Below are 20,976 nucleotides of genomic sequence, written 5' to 3'. Positions count from 1 at the left end.
AAGGGTAAGCTTATATAATTTAATTCATACAATCAACATATACATTTAACATTACAATTCACACACAGCATGTAACTTAACACAGATTTATATATATACTAGACAGACCGTCCGGACTGTATGAATCTGTGTAGCTACAGGCGTCCTTGCACCCGAGTGATGTAGTAACTGGGATACACTCAACAGTTGCCACTCGAGGTTAGCTCTATCCAAAGTACCCCTAAGGAATAGAACCTCCTGCCATTCCCACACATGACTACTCTCCTCTACGTGAAGATGAGTATCACGGAATATTAGGATGGACCAAGCCAGCATTAGCAATAACCACAGTCATACTTTACCAAGTTTCATAATCAACATATATGAGTCGTTCCTCCCTGGAACGCTCGTCCAAAATACAATATCGTATAATAGATCCATATAGTGTTCACCTCTTAAATCTTCATACTTTATTATCATTTTCATCCTTCGTTTCAAATACCCAAAATAACGAACGTTCAACCCTCTGAAGGACGAGGACGAACGTGAACAGCGAGACCGAGAAGTACTCGTCGCCAATCAGAATAACTCGACATATGATTTTTTGACGAACGTTACTGCTACTCAATTCAGTTGAATGAAATGACTCTAGGATGATACCATCAATATTCAGAATATTCTAAGTACCAAGATTTTAAGTAGAATCCAATCGGATGGAGATACAACAAGATGAGGAATTGACTACACTGTGAACCATTAGTTTTAAAGGAGTCGACTGCCAGTCAATGACCGAACGCGACAATATACTTTTACGAAGTATTTGGACGAACGTTGGTTACGTCCGTTAAGAAAATCCAAGGTAAGGACGAGCGTTCGGTATAAGACCGAACACCATTTGGGACGAACGCTTAGTATAAGACTAAGCGCTACCTATAACAAACGCTTGATATAAAACCGAATGTTACAAATATATATGACTTCAATTAATTTAAGATAGTTGGGTACCACTAGGCTGAGCCGAACGCTCAAACCTAGCCTTTCACAAGAGGACGCTCGTTCTCGAGCGGAGTTCTTTCCAAATGAAAGAATTCCAGTTATCCATTTCCTAGAGAGCCGAACGGTATAAGACCGTTCGATGACGAGCGTACATTATCAAGGTAAGGAATATCATTTTTCAGATTTTTCATCTATCTTAACTCAACATTTTTCATACGATTCATATCTTATAATTTCCTATCCATCCTAAATCACATACTTTATAGAATTCATTTTATCATTTCATACTCTACAAAAATCCTCCATTTTCCAATTCATACGTATCATCATCAACATGCAATTCAAACAATATAACCCATATTCATTCAGAACACAGTGCTCGTTCATGCATAATTACACAACATACATCTCATACATCCAGATCATTTCATGCTTTCACACAACATACAAGTATCAATTAAATTACTAAGCTTCCCTTACCCGGATTCGTAAACAGCTTGTCCTAGACGCAAGGTTTGGCTTCGTCCAACTAATGTTTTTCTACCCTCAATGTCACTTGACTTTTCCAAAACAAATCTAGCCACAGGAAAAACGAAATACTTAGACTACACACTTGCATGCAGCCAAAACTTAGTTTTTCAGGAAACCCTAGAACGAACTACTAAAGGAGACTTACCAGTTTCAGCCTTTGAAAACTGTTCGGTCCAGCTTGTAGCTCACGGTTCCACGAACGTCCCTACGGTCTCTGAAAGTTGATCTGAGAAGATGGTGGTGAGTTTCAATAGGGAGAAGGTGAAGGTTTCTAGAGAGAAGGTGGAGAAAGTGAAGGGTTGGGTTCTGAGGAAGAAGAAGAGTGCGTGCAGGTGAGTGGGAGAGATTTTCCAAAAACTCAGTTTTGTTCAATCCACGTCAAAATGGACGAACGTCTCCACTGTTGACACCTGTACCCCACTACTGACTTCCGAAACTTCTAACGTGACAGGTGGCGCTCGTGCATGTGGTGCAAAGTGCGTTTTTAATGGTTCTGAACCATTGACGTGATGTGCATTGATTATGATTTGACATATATTTGTAACGTTAATTATCTAGGGCCTCACAACAATATAATCTAACTTAAATCAAACACCAAGTTAAATAAACATAAAACTATATAAAAGATTATTAAAAATTAAATATTTAAAATGCATTTTTTATATTAACAACAAATAATAATTATAAAAATAAAGTTAACTAGTTTTATTCAATTTTTATATAAAACAAACCTACTTAAATAATATTCATAAAACAACATGCAAAATTATGAAAAAATCGTAACAATTATTTTTTAAAAATTACATATTATCTAATTATATTATAAATTCATAAAAATTATACATATACTTAAATATAATTATAGAATAATAAAATATTATATAAAATAACTACAAATTATATAAATAAATGAATGGCTGTCAAATATCTTAGGAATTTTTTAAATAAATGCTAATCCTTGCTTGTAACAATTGAGTATTCAAATAGGTAACTCAGTTTTTTCCCATGAAAAATGTATCTTCAGCCGAATACCAAGCATTGTTACTAAATAAGAATGACGAAAAATTTTCATTGTCGGATATGGAAATCCGATATATATATATATATATATATATATATATATATATATATATATATATATATATATATATATATATATATATATATATATCAAATTTCCATATGTGATAGGTAATTCTAAATTACTTTTATTAATTTTAATAAATTCAGAAAACAAAATCATAAATAATTTTAAAATTAATAAAATAAATAAAACAATAACATAATTAAAATTTTATGTATAATATTAAACATGTATCGGATATTCATATCCGAATTCTCACTATCGCTCCGATTCCTATGCATTTAATTTGTTTCAAAATCATATGTAAAGATAAAAATTAATTTAAATATTAAAAATAAATAAACTAAATAAGGTAAACAACATACATAATATTTAATATAATCTAAGTTAAATATTATAATCTAAGTTCAGTATAAATATTATAATCTAAGTTGTATATCCGAAATTTTATATAATCGGATGTCCACATCCGATGCGCATCAATCGGATCTCCACATCCGACCAACATCATCGGTTACCCGCAGTCCATCAACATCATCGGCTACCCGCAGTGCATGAGTTTATATCGTTTCATTTTCGGTAGCATGCAAACATATTAACGAAACTAAATTACATCTCCATCAATAACAATCCAACCATGAAATCTATCTATGCACACAGATTAAAAATAAATATTAACCTCTTTCTACAGCAAAAATACAGAGAAGAATGAGATAATCCGAAACTGCACCAACACAAAGAGTCAAACAACCAATACACCACTCCAAACTGCACACTGGAAACAATACTTCTCTTTAGATAATACTCAATCACTCTCAAGAAAAAATATATTATCAAAGTCCAGTGAAGAGTTGTGAAAGAGTCGTATGGTTTCTTTATAAAGAAAATGGGATGCAAGAAATGTAGGGGTGAGGGGGTGCAGGAATGAAGGGTTCAAGGAGTGCAGAGTGAAGGGGTACAGAAGAGCAGAATGCATGTTTCTTAATTGGTGGAAAATAGAGGTGAGTCAATGGTGGCACGGAAACTTTCAATAATCAAAAGATTAAACTTTTAAATCATTTATTAATTAAGGGCATTTTAGGAAATTGGAGGTGCAGGATGAAATCCTTGGAGGTGCAGGATGAAACACTCAAAAGAGAATCTGCTGGTGCTGAAATAGGCCAAAGTGAGATTGGGCCAGCGGTATTTTGGATGAGCTGAAGACAAATAAAGATGCGCAAATTGTATGAAGAAGCACTGCAAAGACTAAAGGGTGTTGCTCCCTCCACCACCACTCCCTCCACCTCCCCAAAACTCTATAATTTTTTTTAATTACAAAATTAATCTTTTTTTACTTTTTTAAATTTATTTTTTTACTTTTTAATTTTATTTATTCAAACTCTAATTTCTATTCATATTTACTGAGAAGTCATTTTCACTACGGAGCCCCACCTCAACTCTTACTCTCACTCCTCCAACTCCCTCATATCCGTTTCGTTTATTTCCTCCATCTCCTTTTGGGTTTCATGGTGCGGTGGTCATTCGGGCAGTGCGGTAGTGAGACAGTGCAGCGGTGCGGCAATGAGACAGTGCGGCAGCGAGACGGTGCGGCAGTGTGTGTGGTGGCCAGTGCTTCGTGACTTGGGTCTTCTTCGAGAGGTTAGTTCTTCATAAATATATTCCCTGTGTGTGGTTGATGTTGTACAACATTTTACGACTGTCCAGAAGAAGATCGAGAGCATGGAACCCGCGAAGTCCAGACAAGATCAAGAGCATGGAAAAGCTAGTATTCGCAACGAGATTCTATAAGAGGTACAATTTGTCAGTACTATTCCTAGGTCAATCAGTTTTGCATGGTAGCTAATTTTGAACAGTTGTATTCATAACAGGTACTGGTCAAGGTCTTGATTCACAAGTAAAGCTATATGTGATTCCCTTGACAACAATATTTCTGAAGCTTTCAACAGTGTTATTGTGCTTGCGAGAGGAAAACCAATAATCACAATGCTGGAGGAGATAAGACTTTATCTAATGAAACGTTGGGCCACTAATAGAAGCAAGGTCGCATCTATGGATTTATGTATCTGCCCAAAGATAAAGAACATGCTTATGAAAGAATCAAATTTGTCTAGATATTGGATCCCAAGGTAAAATTGTTATTTATAATCCTATCCTATCTGATTTATGGTGATGTCTTTTGTTCATTTATTGGAATGTTCTTTGCTTTTGTCAGTTGGTCTGGAGGAAAGTTGTTTGAGGTTAGGCACACTGCAGCAATGGCAAACAAGTTCGTAGTGGACCTTGACAGTCAACACTGTAGCTGCAGGAAGTGGATGATAAGTGGCATCCCATGTTGTCATGCAATTGCAACAATGAACTACACCAATGAAGATCCACAAAATTTCATACCTTTTTGATTCACAAAATCAACATATGAAGAGACATATGCCTCTATGATTTATCCTGTCAATGGCCAGTTGCTATGGGAAAGAACAAGCTATGATGATGTCCTGCCACCAATTCTTCGAAAGATGCCTGGGAGGCCAAAGAAAAAAAGAAAGTTGGAGGCGTGGGAGTTAACAAAGGATGCCACCCAAATGAGTGTTGGTGGCCATAAAAAGAAATGTAGCATCTGCCGTCAAGTGGGACACAACAAAAAGAATTGCCCTTTACGTCCAGACATCACACAACCAACATGTCCCTCAACCTCACAGCAAACATGTCCCCAGTCACAAGAACCACCACAACCTACTCAGGAGTCCATTCCAAATTCAACACCACCAATCTTGAGGAAGAAGTTACAATATAGAAGAAAAGTTTAGATGTCAATTACAAACACTTTGAATGTATTTTGATGTTATAAAAACCTCCTCAACTATGTAGTATGTTGAAGCAGTTGTCTTTTGATGAACTAATTTACTTATGTATATTCACAACTGATGTGATAAACTTGTATTACTTACTTTGATTGTCATGTGATAAACTTTTATTATGTACTTTCTAGGTCCACTTTAATTATGTAGTTAAGGAAAGTTCACTTATGTTAGTATATTATGGTAGAGATGTTACATGCGTTAATATCAATTTGGGACCAGAAGTTACAATTTTAAATTCAAAAGGGACCAAATTGGACATTTTAAAATGAAAGCGGATACTAAATTGAACATTTCACATGAACACCTTCACATTACATTGACCTTCTCTGTCACATTACATGAACATTCACCTACACTTCAACATTCACATTGACCTTCTCTTTCACCTCCACATTCATATGAACATAAACATTAACCTAGACCTCAACATAAACATTGACCCACCTACAAAGATCAACCTAAACAGACAAACATTGCCACAGTGTTCACTGCAATAACAACACACATAGCTCCAAGTAACAATTTTATCCTTTTTTGCAACTTTGGGACTAAAATTTCCAGCTCACATTACATGAACATTCACCTACACTTCAACATTCACATTGACCTTCTCTTTCACCTCCACATTGATAATGACCAATTTTACTTCAATATCCAGCATCAAATTGATGGAAATTGTCAACTCTTCCTTTACTTTTAGTCTTGTTTAACTCAATTTCTTGTTGTTTATAAGTGATTACATTATAAGTTGTAATTAGCCCATTTGATGGCTAATCCCCATTCAAAGAAGCTGGGAGAAGCTACTCACCAAAGAGCATTGCCAAAACCCAAGAAAAGAGAGAAGAGGAGCTGAAAAGATGAAGAACCAAGGCTGCTGCAGAGAGTCACGCCGGGCGCCTACTGACCTAGGCGGCGCTGGGCATGACGAGGCTGACCGAGGTCGCGCCGGGCGCCTGTCTATCGGGCCGCCGGGCGCGACTTTTGCTGATGTGGCAGAAATGGCTTATTTAGTTTTGGAACGCGAAGGGGTTGGTATCTTTGGCAGCCCAGACGCGATTTCCTCCCCTTGGAGCAGCTGAAGGAGATCTTGGAGCTGTGGAAACACTTCTCCTTCCACCTTGGGTCTTCTCCCTTCTTCCATTCCATCAATTTGTAAGATTAAGCTCTCCATGACAATGGAGAGCTAGTTTCATTATTGTTGGGGATTGATGTAATCACGGATCTTTTGTGCTAATTACAGTTGAATTGATTGATTATATGTCTATTCCATTGATTGTTAGTGTTTAATTCCTTCTCTTAAAGCTTGTAATGATGTATTCTACCATTGCATGATTCTAGGGTTTGCTTGATATTGGGAAATATTGTGCAAATCTAGAATTGGATTAAATACCTAAAGGAAATTGTATCTAGGGATAGAACTTGGACCTTTGGTTGTCTTAAATCTCAACTCTTAAAGCGGATGAACTTGTTAAAGTTTCTAAGGAATTAGAGTTTAAGAAGTAAGTCTAGGCTCTTTCTACCAAGGGATTGGGTTGGAGTAATTTAGTTGATTGACATTGGCTAATTAATGGAAAGAAAGTGAATTACATGTACAAAAGTGAAGTAGATGAAATCATACCCCCAACAATACCATTTCATACCATTTCTAATCTTTCACATTTCTAGTGTTTGAGTTATCAAAGATCAACTTTTATCATTCTTGCATTATCTTTACTTTAATTGCACTAAAACCACAAAAACATGGAATCATTCTTTAGTCTAAATTAGTTAGATATTATACGATTGTCTAGGACACAAGTCTCTTGGGAAACGATACCCGGTCTTACCGATTTTATTACTTGAACGATTCGGTACGCTTGCCGAACCATCAACACACATTCATATGAACATAAACACTGACCTAGACCTCAACATAAACATTGACCCACCTACGAAGATCAACCTAAATAGACAAACATTGCCACAGTGTTCACTACAATAACAACACACATAGCTCCAAGTAACAATTTTATCCTTTTCTGCAACTTTTGGACTAAAATTTCCAGCTCACATATCCTCCTCCTTTGCCTGACAATTTCACCATCTCTTTCGTCATTATTTTCTTCATTACACCATTTGAAAAAGTTATAGTGCGTCCCTCTTGAAGATCCACCCTGTTATGCACCAAATAACCCAACAAAATTGGTTCTAACTCAATAATCTATGAACAAATTAATTCCAAAATAAAATGAAAAGGGCATTTAAAAAACCTTGTAATGACAACATCCCCAAAATTGTCTCCTAGCATTTTGTGAAGTTCTCGCCACTTTGCTCACAATATAATCACCACATTTGCAACGAGGGATTATCCCACCTCCCCTCCAACCACCATCATTTGCGGATTACGAATTTCTTTCCCACCTTGTTCTGGAACAAGAAGAACAACCTTGAGAAGAAGCCATTTCTATCTACCCACAACCACTGTGTTAAAAAAGGGAACAACTTGCACAAACCCTAATCACCCCTTTTATTAGACACAAAAACCTCAACTTCAAAGATTTTCAACAGCTCAGTTGACTTTACAATGCCACGTAACCATGAAATCATAACAACTCACTCACATTTCGCCACAGTGGCACCACCACCGTTAAGTTTCTAACGCCATTCACGAAAAGGACCGAATTGAACATTTTAAACCAAAATATGGGACCTTACTGAACTTTTTCAAAAGGTGGAACCATTTTGAACAAAACCCCCAAAATTAGGGACTAAATGATGTATTAAACCTTTTTTTTAGTTTATTATAATACAGTTAACTATAGTTTAGTATAATTTAGTTAATTTTGTCCAGCCTAATGGAATATCCCTGAAACATAGGATCCGGTTGTCTGGGAGCTATTATTATGGTTCCTAAAATACCTTTCTAGTATTGTATATATGGATTGTATTCTCACCATAATCAAGTGTCAAAATATATTTTAGGAAACTTTAGATATTATTTCCATGAATTTAATTTGTTATATTCTCAACATCTTGTTATTATTACTAGAATAACAATCTTGTATATATATCCCATGCATTAAAGAGAGACCCTAAATTATGAGATATTCAAATAATTCCTTTATTGAATTGCATATATTTTGATTTTTTATTTTTTTCAGGGCGACCGACTTAGAATCTCTTTATCAATTACAATGATTGGAAGTGCCAACAAAAACCTTTCCGATGTTCAAAGAAATAAAATAAAAGCAACACCATTCTATTTACTAGAAAGATTAAATGAAAATACAAAAATATCTATCCCTTTACTTGAACAATTATGCCAAATGTGGGATCAACAAGAGAAGGGTTTTAGAATTCAAAACAGAATTGTACATTTTACCCCAGCTGTTGTAAGTTTAATTTTAGGGCTTCCTGCCACGGGTGAACCTTGTACATTTTGATAAAATCTGAAACCATCCTCTTGTTTCATGGAATTAACCGTATTACCTTTGAGAACCTTTTTTCTGAACTTCAAAATCATAATACTGAAGATGGTCTTGACAATTTTACAAGACTGTACATACACTACAAAAATAATATAATATAATAGGGGTTTATTTCCGATGGTTTTCAAAACCCCTTAAATTTTCTGCATTTTTAAGAAAAAACCCCTTAAATTTACTGCGGTCTAAAATAAACCGCTCCTAAGTTTTAAAAATATTAATTCCCGCAATTCCTAGCTTGAAACCGTCGCTTCTTTGTCTTTTTTTTTCTTCACTTCTATCTTTGATCCGTGAAACCCCTCATCTTATTCTTCTTCACTTCCTGCTATTCTTCACTCCCTCTTCTCTTCTCGCAATTTTATATTCGACCTCCCACCACGCCGCACGCCGCACGCCGCACGCCGCAGAACAAGAGCTCGTGTAGAACGTTTTATTTTTGACCTGATAAAGCTTCTCTGAATAAGCGTTGCAAGAGTATCAAATATGAGAAGTTCATCAAAGGGGAGGTGGAAGCTTGGCTGAATGTTCATCTCCAAAGTTTGGCTTCATTTTTTTGTCTGTTGTCGTACATCACAGTAGAATGGCGAGGAACGAGAATAAATTTAGGTTTTCATTATTGACAAAAGTGAGAAAGAATTTAGGGTTTTACTCTTAACTTTTTGGTAATTGATTTGGGGATTTTTAGGATTATCCCTACAAAATGCGATTTGGAATCAAACAAACACACTGAGATAGATGAGCGGTTTATTGTGATGGAAATTGTGAAGAAATGACTGTGGAGGACTGCTTTAGAAGAGAAGTAAACACCATCAACTTCAAAGACAATGCTATGGAGCGCTTCCTTCACGTTTTGGAGGTTCTCATCTCTCTCTATCTCTCTGTTACTCTTTTTTTAGGGTTTCTTTTTTTTCTTCTTCTTTCTCCACAGTCACATATCTCTTCTCTTCTTGTAAATTGGATTTCAAGAATTAGGTTGGAAGAAGATGAAAAGGCGACGGTGAATTGAAGAAGTATGAAGAAGGAGAAAGAGAAATAAGTTGTGTTTAATTTTCTTTTCTTGCTACGGGCTGGTTTTCTTTCCATTCAAATAATTGGACTTTAACCTTATTTTTTTTGTCAATATATGCTTTTGTGGTGCTATCTCTGTTAAGGCTTGCAATTGTGAAAGCTGGAAGAAAGGGAAACCTTAATGTTGCCACTGAGGTATATGATTGTTATTTGGTGTTGTTGAACATTGTCACATTATTTTACAGAAACTTAAAAGTGGTCATCATAAACAGATATTTCAAGTGGCACCTTCTCTTCACATGGTTGAGGTACGGAAGGCAAAAGGAGACACATTGGAGTTCCATAAGGTGTTCTTTCTGTCCCCTTCTTTGCTCAATTGCTTTACATAGTCTCTGCTTGCCACTTCATAAATAATTGTTCTTGGGTCAATTTTAATGATAATTTAAAAGGATTACTCTATAATTTTAAACTTCTCTCTACAAAGGAATAATTTAAAAGGAAAAATTTTAAAAAATTGTTGCATACACTCATCCCACTGAAAGTTACCAACTAATTAAAAGCCAAAGTCATATGAAGCAGTAAATTCCCTATAAAATAGACTATGTTGTCAGTTGATGTTACACAATAGTCACTATTAGGAATGAAAAGCGTAAGGGTGCTTCTTTGTTTCAAAGGCCAGATGCATTTGAGACACAGCTGACAGTAGATTTACCAGGATCTACAAATGTGGTGTGAGTACTAAACAAAAAGGGTGACTTGGTGCTACAAAGTTCCAACCATGGTTGGGTTTAGGGAATGGGGTAATGTAATATTGACTAAAAGTTGAACATTCATTCTTGATTAATTATATTTCTATTGAATCTCTTTTCAGCTTGTAAGTAGTATACAACATTTTGATTACCATATTTGAAGTTGTCCTGATTTTTGTGTTTTTTATGTAATGACTGTATAGTTTGGTTTAGTGCTAATTTAGGTGTCTTGATTAGGGTTGACATGGCCCCCTACCTGTTTATTCTTCATTGACACCTGTGATTGCAGTTAATTAATTAATATTGTTTAAGTAGATATGTAATGTGCTATTTTTGTAAAAATAAATTTAGGTGTGAAAATGGCTGCCAAAAAAGCTCGAAAAAGAGAAAAAAGTGAGAGTGATTCAGATGATTACAATAATGTGGAGTATGAAGAGTTATGGATTGCTGCAAAATTTTAAATTTATTAATATGTTATATAACCTTGATTATTTTCTTATGAATTTTGATTTAAGGTTTGTTTTCCTAATGTAGGTGGAGCATGATTTTGATGACGATGGTGAGGAGGATGATTTTGATGTCGACAGCGGAGAGGAGGAGGATGGGCAGAAGCTAACAGATGATGAGGATGATGGGACAAGAGAGCATAGTGAATGGAACAATGATGAGATGGAACAACTTGAGAAAGAATATAGACATCTTCATCATCAGGAGTTGTGAGATTCCATTTAACATTTGATATGGATGACGGGACAAGAGAGCATAGTGAATGGAACAATGATGAGATGGAACAACTTGAGAAAGAATATAGACATCTTCATCATCAGGAGTTGTGAGATTCCATTTAACATTTGATATACATTTAGTTTATAAAAATATACTTAATCTTTATTTCTATACTGTACTTGTTTTGGGTATACTGTACTTGTTTTGCTAGGGCTATTTTTGTTAAATGAGCATAAATTATATTGTGAAAAAAATCAAATACATTTTGTTGTATCAAATATAATTCAGATGAATTATTTGAGTCATTGTGAACCTGTTTTATTATTTTCCTTCATCTTTAAGATCGTGTGGATTCTGAGATATCTCAAATTTAACTTTCTACCTTTAGAGATACTTTAAAGAACTTGAAGCATCATAAGGATGAAGATCTTCTCAAGGGTCAAGCTTTGAAAAGCCAAAAGGTGTAGTTTAATTGTTTGAATTGTACCTGGACTAATTTTTTTGTTTTGTCTTAGTATGTGCATGTTACTGTCTTCGGTTATTTTTTCTCCATTTATTTACTATTATGTTTCTCTTTTTGCTTTGCATTGTATTAAGTTGAAGGATGTTTCTTAGTTCTTAATTCGTTCTTAGATGTCCTAGATTTTGTCAATCACCTTTCCTTCAGTATTATTTTTGTGTCTTCTTTTGTAACAATAAAAGTAGTAACAAACAAAAATTTGTTTCATCTTAAGGCCCTCTGATACAAAGTTCTCGAGCTTAGGTTCTTACTTCATTATAAGACATTCTTTTTAAGAAATGGTAAATTACTGTCTTTTAGGAAAATGGACTTTATTCAAGGATTTTTGTTATCTCCTTTTTTTACGTGTCTATAATATGGACCATGCTTCACTTTCATTTTAGTAATAAGTGGTATGCACTTGAAGTATATAGAACTTATCTAATTTTTATACTTTCGTACTTGAGCTCTTTATTTTGGTTTTCTTATTGTTGGAAGTCCCACATCGACTAGAGATAAGGCCAAATTAAAGTATATAAGTGGGTGCAGACCTCACCTTACAAGCCGGTTTTGTGGGGATGAGTTAGGCCTCAAGTCCACTTCTAACATGGTATCAGAGCTATGGTTAGAGCCTATCCTAGCATTATTGGTTGTTTGTTGGGCATATTGTTCCACCCATTATCGGGCCGCTATTGGACCACCCATTAATGTCTAATCTCACGTTCGAGATGTATATACCTCGGCGTGAGGGGGGTGTGTTGGAAGTCCCACATCGACTAGAGATAAGGCCAAATTAAAGTATATAAGTGGGTGCAGACCTCACCTTACAAGCCGGTTTTGTGGGGATGAGTTAGGCCTCAAGTCCACTTCTAACACTTATTTCTACATGAAATATATTTGTGCACTTGATCTACGTGATTCTATTCTTTAATAGCTGTTTACTTTTTCATGCTTACTTTTGAAATTTCTAGGGTTATATAGTTAAAATTTTTTATATTTATTTATTCTGTTTTTACCGTGATGTAGTATGTTGACCCAAATTCAATACCTGGTGATTTGTTGTCATTTCTTACGTCACAATCATAACCTGCAAGACACAGTAATGAAGTATCATCTATAAGCAATCCTTTTCTCTACCTATGAGATCCGCACTTCCCCAGATCCTACAATTAAATCCTCAACACATTTTCATCAATTTCTTGACAAGAATGGATATCTTTCCCTGCCCTCTCCGCAAGCATTTTCGGGCTATTTTGCACATGAATATCCTGCAGATATGAAGTACAACCTTGTGCAAAATGGAAATGAATTTGCCAGGAAGTAGAGAGGATCAAACCTGCAGCTGTAGTTTTTGGGAACCAGAGGCTGAGGCTTCATTCAAAGGTTTGATTTGACCTGAAGCATTTATCATGCATTGATCATTGAACGGAAACATCTTGTGATTTTCTTCAATGTGCTACAGAGAAGTGTAAATATAAAATTTTATTATTTTTTTAAAAATGATTTTCCGGCGGTTTTGGAAAACCCCGGGTAATTACCGGCGGTTTTCCAGAAACCCCTGGAAATAGGGGTGGTTCCACAGAACCCGGTTACTTCCTGCGGTTCCAGAAACCCCTGGAAATAAACCGCTGGTAATTTTGTGACGCTGGTTTTTCTAGTGGTTTTTAAAACCACGGAAATAGTATTTTTCGGGTGTTAAAACCCCCCGTAAAAAATAACCCCTAGTAAAATTGCATATTTTTGTAGTGAGAGTGTTGGGTCTTGTACACTTTTATTTTCCAAACACATACAAAGGGGTACGTTTTCAATTATTTAAGTTAGTAGATGATTTGACAGTCCTTCATGAGTACAATGGGCTACTGCTGTTTATGATATGTTAGTTGAGAGTCTTGATCATTTTACAAGTCGGACGAGTATTGTACAAACACACCTCATTGGATGTGTTGTAGTATTGCAGGTAGGTTATGCATTATTGAGATAGTTATTAATTTGGTTAATTTTGTTATTTTGACATTGTTGAATGATTGATTCTATTGTATTGTAATTGCAGATTTGGGCATTGGAACATATAACAGTTTATCCTTTGTCGGCCATTAACTCTAATGGATTCCCCCGTTATTTGAAATGGGATGGAGTTGACATTGATTTGGACTCTATTAAACATTGTTTTCATAATGATTTGGTAAGATTTATATATATCGTTATTATTTATTGAAAATAATGAATGCATGAATTGATTTTTTTTTCATGATTGATAGGTTAGACAAAATTTAACAATAACCGAGGCAAAATCTCGTATTGATGTAGTTCAGGGTGCCTTTCCTCCTGAACCGACCTCTACACCAAATCATTCTAATAGGGAAAGAGCTTTTAATATTGAAGATTTAGAAAATATAATAAAGGAGTTGAAATCTTATAAGGTAGATTCAGACAACAAAATAAAGGAGTTGGAATTTGATAAGGTAGTCTCAAACAATAAAATAAAGGAGTTGGAGGATAGAGTACAACGCTTGGAAGAATTTTGTAAGCAAAGAGTTCATTAAGAACAAGATGACTCTTTCCAAGATGGTGAACCAACTCTCTCACCAATTGAAGACCATGTAGTAAGGAATGTTAATAGTGAAGAAGAAAATGTGGACCATCAAATAAATTTTAAGATGACTATCAAGAAATAAATGTTAATATTGGAGAATAAAATGCAGACTTTGATCATCAAAGAAATTTTCAAGATGATTATCAAGGAATAAATGATAATAATGCACAGGAAGACATCATCCAACATGCTCAACAAACTCTTGTGATAAAAATATGGAGGAGGGTGAAGAAGGTCTCTATGATGTAGATATGAATGTATCAAATATCTACACTCGTCTAAAGAATAACCCAAGAAAAAAGATTCCTAAAGAAGATCCTGAGATGATGTATTATGGAAAAAGCAAAAAGACTTAATCAGGTAAACATACATTAGGTTGTACTACACATTATTTAGATTAATGATTGTCAAATGATAAAAATATTTAAAAATCAACTTTTTTCAGTCATGTAAAAGCAATATATTTTTTTCTTTTGTTAGAAGTCTTCTCTCTATAATCTAATGTTTTGCATGGTATGTTTTCAAAGGAATTTTAATGCTAGTGTCTTTTAAGATATAAGGTGAAATTGGGGCGAGTTGGAGCTCGAAAGCAACATACCACACCAGCACACCGTGGTACAACGACGAAAATCTTTAAGGTTAGCATTTATTTGGAAAATCCTTATAATTAGTGATTTTAGCAATGAATAGACCATCTCTGGTAAAGGTGAGGTTACATTGAATAGGAGCACAATAAAATTTATATGTTGAAATGGTCCTAGGATTATTATAGGAAAAGGAAAGGGTTAGAAGTGTAACAGATTAGTTGGTTCTGTTATTCTTTTCTATTATCTGGTTTACTGTAATTCCAGTAAATAGGTTTTTTTTGCAAAGGAGGAAATTTTTGAATTGAATTTACTGGTCATATTCCAATGTAAAAAGAAGAAAGCACCTATGGAAGTATACCTTGAATATCTTGGAGCTAAGGTGATTCTTAAACCTTTACTGGTCTGTTGGTGAAGGAAAGACAGTTAGGCAGTCAAAAGTAGATGTTAGTGTGAAGGTAATGTTGCTGCTATGTTGGAGTCTTTAAACCTTTAATGGTCTGTGTTTAATTTTTTTTGGGGAGTGAGGTTGGCTTTCATTTATGCTTTGATGTGTTGCGAATAGTCATAAGGGTAATGGATCGCAATTCAAAGCCATGATAGTAATGTTGTAGAATTTTTTTTTTCTAAGAATTATTGTGACCCAGTTTTTCTATGAAACAAGACAAACTCTATGACCCAGTTTTCCTTTTATTATCCCTTTTCCTCTTCTGTTTCTTTTTCTACCACTTTTTTCTTTCTCTTAATCTTATCTTAATTAACATCAACTACTTTCTAATCTCATACAGTATTTAGTAGTTTTCGATTCAAAGCAAGGAACCAAGAGTGTTTCTCCTGATCTTTCTGGTTCTCAATTTATATTTTTTAGATTATGCTTTAGTGACTTTTGTTTGCCAATTCGCTGCAGGATATGGTAAAAAACAATGATCAATAAGCATTCACTCATGCCAACTAGGCAATCCGCAACTGGCCCAGAACAAGGTCTATCTTCTTTTATGTGTAGCGGTTTAACTTTCGAGCAATTCCGTAACATTTAAGAATTAGTACAAACGACCACTGCGAAAGATCTTCATTCTTTTGTGGATCAAGCATTGTAGTTATAGTAGACAACAATGGAAACAAGGACCACTATTGACAGATTTATAGAACATTAATAAGTTGTTTCTCCTTACTAATTTGAGTTTGCTTTTTCCTGCTTTGTGCTTTCATTTCTGGTTATTTACTTATTTTGGGTCAGTGCATTTAGTCCTTAGGGACCACGTGTCTGTTGCATTGTAGCCAAGACTTGACAGAAGCATTTTTCATTCAAGTTTCAGTCGATATGTAGAAGCTCCATGTCTGGTTTTCAAAATGGTTTCTTAAAATAGAAGTGGAGATTACAACCTATTCTCTTTAGCACATGGTTAAAATAAACTACAGTATAATGTACCAATGAAAAGATGAAACATAGATAAGTATATGCACGGTTATGAGGTGTATAACAATTATATTAGCAGTGATGGAACTGAAAAGTTGTTACTGACTACAGTGAAGGATTATTTCGTAAAGCAAAATTTCATTAATTTTTGTTTCTCTTTTCCTTAAACAATGGTCAGATACTACTTTTACTTTATACATAGCTCTAAAGCGGTGGGTCAACGAGAGTATCTAAGTAATTGACCGTGTTCTTAGAACAAGATTTTATTATTCCCTCACAGATTCTTTATTCTTCATAGGGTGGTGAAACATGGGAACTATCTTGTTTATTGCAAGCATAAATTTGTAAAATATAAATAGAAAAAAAAGGAGGGTAAGAGATAAGAGTGTATTGATTGGAAGATATTTCTCTAGAATTGGGGATTGTTCATTTCTCTAGAATTTTCTTTTAGTTATAGTCTAGTAGAATAGTTAAATTCTGCAGTTTTAATTTTAAATAACTAGAAAGATATAGTTGTAGATTAGTTCAGTGAATTTGAGTTTGTTTAAATAAAGATTAGAGTTGGTTAGAAGTAGGAAGTTTATTTTTAGATTGTTCTATTTTACTACAGTACTTTTAGGCTATTGTAAGGGCATTTTTAGATTTTGGTTTTATAATTCTAGAGAGTAGATAATTTTGGGAATGTTTTCTAATGTTAAATTTAGGTTTGTTATCATAGTTTTGATAATGTTTTGGTAGTTTTAGCATTAGGATATAGGTTTAGGACAGTTTTAAAATTTTCGGCATACTAGAATATCATAAGTGAGTCCCATTTTGTTTCCTTATTCTACCAACAAACAAATGTCCATACTTAATGAATTCTGGAATTCTTCCCGCGATTGTCCATAATGGTAACTGTGCCACTGCTTCTTTCCTCCCAAGTGAAACTATTGCAATTGCTGAATGTGGCTTGTAAGTTTCCATCCTACATTATTTTGCTCCCTGTATTATCACCTTCAGGTTGTTCACAACAACTTCAGCCTGCTGCTGTTCCAAAAACCCTTGCTTGATTTCATGTCGTATGGAGTTCCATTAAAAATCCTCTTATTAGGTGTCTTGTAAGAAGATTAAAAAACCTCTTATTTGGTGGCTTGTAAGAAGATTAAAATGCTAGTATATATTTGACATTTTGGCCTGATTCTACTAATTTAAAAGTAAATGTACTTAACATTAGTGTATTGTTAAATGTACTTAACATTAAAATGCTAGTATATATTTCATGGTCTCATCATTGAAAGATTCTGATTACCGCAGGTGTCTCATATGTCTGCAACAAGTGAATCAAGAGTACTACCTTGTTAAGAATAAGCTTAAAACACTGGTCAGGGTATTAAATAGATGAAAAACTTAAAAAACTTTTTTATTTACATGCTGGATTTGTAATTAATATTTATTTTATGGATTCTTGATGCAGCTTGAGCAACAGATTGTGGCAGTTGGTGGGTCAATCCCTACGGAATATACTTCCCCTCTTGAGGCCTAATCATCACAACTACCTAGATTACATACTGGACCCTTCATATGTGCAATGCTCATACAGAATGAAATAGTAGTATGCTTGTTAATCTTCCAACTTCACAACACTGACACGAAGTACATTATATTAATTCATTGTTTAGCACTTTACCAATGAAAATGGATGAAAAATTTATTTCTCACATTGTTATCCCATTTTATTTTTATGTATTTATTGCTTGATCATTTAATTCAGTCCCCGTAATTGAAACACAGCTTCGATTTCTAAACAACATTAAATTTCAGTTTTAACAAAAATTAAATTTAATAAAATCATAGATCCTTAGTAATTCCAAAGCTAAGAAATATCGAAATCTTAGTCACAAATAAAAACCGTATCAAACATAATTTTGACCTGTATTAATCACTACTAAGTCAATTGTTTTTGATATATTTTAATAATGAAAAATTGGAACTGCGGCAGATTGAGTTCTCACTTTGACTGCTTTAAGTGTTTCGAGTAAACTGTGCTTATGTTTTTATCTATTTTTAAATAAAAAACAATCGATTTAGTTGTAATTAATACATCTCATATTATTGGTTAATACAGTGCATAAGAAAAAAATAGTAATTGTAAACAAGATTTTGCTTTGTTATAAATAGTTTGTCCTAAGAAAGAAGTGATTTTAGTTGGTACAACAATATTGTTGATGTTTTATCGGTAACATCTTTAAATACTATAAATATGTTTTCGTTTTTTATTTATTAGAACTGATGATGAAGTGGTCATTATACAAGACGATATTAATCATACCAACAAGAAAGACCGTAAGACTTTCTAAGAAAAGATACTGAGGTGTTTTAAGCAATTTCTTCTACGAAAAATAATTTTTTAACACCCTAAATTTTTTTAAATTCATTTCACAATATTCTTTCTTATTTTTTACTTTCTTTTTTCTTGAAAAAATACAAAAGTTTACACACTATTTTACCCAGTGTCAAATGATTATAAAAGTGTGTTATAATAGTATTAATATTTCTTCCAGGTAGTGTCATACATTCCAACTTAACTACAACTTAACTACAACTTAACTACAACTTAACTACAACTTAACTACAACTTAACTACAACTTAACTACTTCTTAGACACTTAAAAAGAAGAAATATCACCGGGTCTGCATCCATCCTCTTCCCTATAATCTGGATTCTCCATCAAAACTACAAAACCTTCAAGAATTGGCGATAGAGGAAGGTATCTGAAGAATAGTAAACAAAAGAGTAGGTGTTTAAAAACTTGAAGGCTTTAAAGACATAGGTGCATTACTTTTCCGTTGCCAGCTCTATTATGTCGCCAGAAGCCAGGAAAACAGGGGTGGAGTGGGTCAATAACCAATTAAATTCTGGACAAAAACAAAATCAAGTTCCCAAATCAAATTATTCAACCTAGAAAATGAACAACTCAATAACAATTAAAAATTGATCAAATATTCAACCTTTATTCATAAAAAATATGAACAATTAAGATCATTCAAACTTACAATTCTGTTTCCTAGCACAACATATTAATTCTTACATATATTCAAAGACAAAGAACTTCCTCAACTATTCAATGCACCTACGGTTTTTCTTATCTAATCTTGTTCAAAGGGTTTTCAAAGAAACACTTTTCAGACGCTTCCTAGGTTGAGTTTTTAAACGCTTGTACATGTCAGATTTTTGAATATCCATCTCTTCATCACCTAAAACATCACCAGCTTTTTTATTGTAAATTTTCCCAACAACATCACGTATTATGTTAGAAGCCTTCTCTGAATTGGACTTTCCAACACCGTAAAGTAGTATCTGATTATCTTTCTATGAAATTCTGCTCCCAAAATCATCACCTAACATATAATCTTGCTTTGAATTTGAGTTCCCAACATCATCAGCTGATATATCATCATCTTTCTCTGATTTTGACTTCTTAAATGGAGTAAACTTCTCTACCACTTTCTCAAGCTTGGCAATCGAAACCTCTTGGTCAACAATTATAGCACGCAAAGCTTCATTTTCTGCAACAATATCAGCCATAAATTGCCTATGCAAGTTCTCGTTCACTCTAGCATTATGATGACCATCTAAAGCTTCTTTAACTATTTCAGTAGACATCTCTTCTTTGGTTACATATACCCCAATAATGACCTATACAAAACAAAATAAGAACACAAATCATATTAAAATCTATAAAAATTACATAACAAGTAATTACTAGAAGGTATTTTAATCTCACTTCAATGGATAAAAAGGTTTTTTTAACTTCTGCTTCACCAACTTTAACATGTATCCAATGAAGGATTCTAGGTAAACAACTTTTTATTTTAGCCAACTTCTTCTGACCAAATAACACATGTTCCATTGCCTAGATTTGTCACTACAAAAATTTAGATTTTTACCAGGGGTTATTTTTTCCGTTTCCGGCGGTTTTAACCCCCGAAAAGTACGTTACCTGCGGTTAGAAAAACCGCTGGGAAAAGCTGCATTGCTAAGTAATTACCGACGATTTTTTGAAAAACCGCCGAAATTAGCGAGGGTTTTGAAAAACCGCCGGAAGTAGCGAGGGTTTTGGAAAAACCGCCGAAACTAGCGGAGGTTTTGTTGAAACCGCCGAAAATAACGGGGGTTTTGAGAAAACGGCCGGAACTAGCAGGGGTTTTGGAAATTTTTTCAAAAAACCGCCGAAAATGTGTACATATTCTTTTTTTAGTTTTTGACTGTAATAAAATGAGATTATAATAAAATTAGTTTTATTAACCAAACATAGAATAAAATAATATAAACTAAAACTGAATACTATATATAAAATAAACTATATTGTTCAAATTGTTCGACATATTAACATGTTCATACAACTAACTAATTATTGATATATTAAAAAGAAAATATTCAATACTAAATTAAAATATTAAAAATATGACTAAGATGTTCATTACATTACTAGAAAAACTTCTTCCTAATTT

At 34.0% G+C, this 20,976-nt stretch overlaps 2 protein-coding genes across 14 annotated transcripts; one reads left to right on the top strand and one right to left on the bottom strand.

Moving 5' to 3' along the window:
• Nucleotides 1–9,145: 9,145 nt before the first annotated feature.
• Nucleotides 9,146–18,182, top strand: LOC148198564 (uncharacterized). Of its 13 annotated transcripts, none has more exons than XR_015786905.1 (11): nucleotides 9,153–9,765; nucleotides 9,876–10,112; nucleotides 10,190–10,264; nucleotides 11,201–11,498; nucleotides 11,781–11,853; nucleotides 13,942–14,073; nucleotides 14,656–14,844; nucleotides 15,045–15,122; nucleotides 15,976–16,049; nucleotides 17,779–17,845; nucleotides 17,939–18,182. XR_015786905.1 is itself a non-coding variant. In XM_088116424.1 (9 exons), exons 4-8 carry the CDS (start codon nucleotides 11,407–11,409, stop codon nucleotides 16,000–16,002), a joined length of 402 nt encoding a protein of 133 aa, XP_087972550.1. In that variant the 5' UTR covers nucleotides 9,154–9,765; nucleotides 9,876–10,112; nucleotides 10,190–10,264; nucleotides 11,201–11,406; the 3' UTR covers nucleotides 16,003–16,049; nucleotides 17,939–18,182. The 13 variants fall into 13 exon arrangements, 8 of the variants coding, with proteins under 8 accessions (XP_087972548.1, XP_087972546.1, XP_087972547.1 ...); XR_015786904.1 differs by having other exon boundaries at nucleotides 15,038–15,122; XR_015786906.1 differs by having other exon boundaries at nucleotides 14,594–14,844; nucleotides 15,038–15,122.
• A 1,356-nt stretch (nucleotides 18,183–19,538) lies between these two features.
• LOC124820491 (uncharacterized) lies at nucleotides 19,539–20,375 on the bottom strand. The gene is made up of 2 exons (XM_047292198.2): nucleotides 20,250–20,375; nucleotides 19,539–20,161 (listed from the first exon to the last, which is right to left on the bottom strand). The coding sequence occupies exons 1-2, from the start codon at nucleotides 20,373–20,375 to the stop codon at nucleotides 19,835–19,837; spliced, it is 453 nt and encodes a 150-aa protein (XP_047148154.1). The 3' UTR covers nucleotides 19,539–19,834.
• Nucleotides 20,376–20,976: the final 601 nt, after the last annotated feature.

This window comes from Vigna umbellata, chromosome 5, assembly GCF_029865625.1.
Source record: "Vigna umbellata cultivar VRB3 chromosome 5, Vumbellata_1.0, whole genome shotgun sequence".
NCBI classification, from domain to species: Eukaryota; Viridiplantae; Streptophyta; class Magnoliopsida; order Fabales; family Fabaceae; genus Vigna; species Vigna umbellata.
This window is presented reverse-complemented; position numbering and strand designations above follow the sequence as displayed.

Coding starts and splice junctions, on each gene's coding strand:
- LOC148198564 (XM_088116422.1), top strand. CDS start 11,407: ATGGATGACGGGACAAGAGAGCATAGTGAATGGAACAATGATGAGATG. Junction 11,499..11,780: donor CATCTTCATCATCAGGAGTT/GTGAGATTCCAT, acceptor TTCTACCTTTAG/AGATACTTTAAAGAACTTGA. Junction 11,854..13,941: donor AAGCTTTGAAAAGCCAAAAG/GTGTAGTTTAAT, acceptor TTGTAATTGCAG/ATTTGGGCATTGGAACATAT.
- LOC124820491 (XM_047292198.2), bottom strand. CDS start 20,375: ATGGAACATGTGTTATTTGGTCAGAAGAAGTTGGCTAAAATAAAAAGT. Junction 20,162..20,249: donor AAACCTTTTTATCCATTGAA/GTGAGATTAAAA, acceptor TGTTTTGTATAG/GTCATTATTGGGGTATATGT.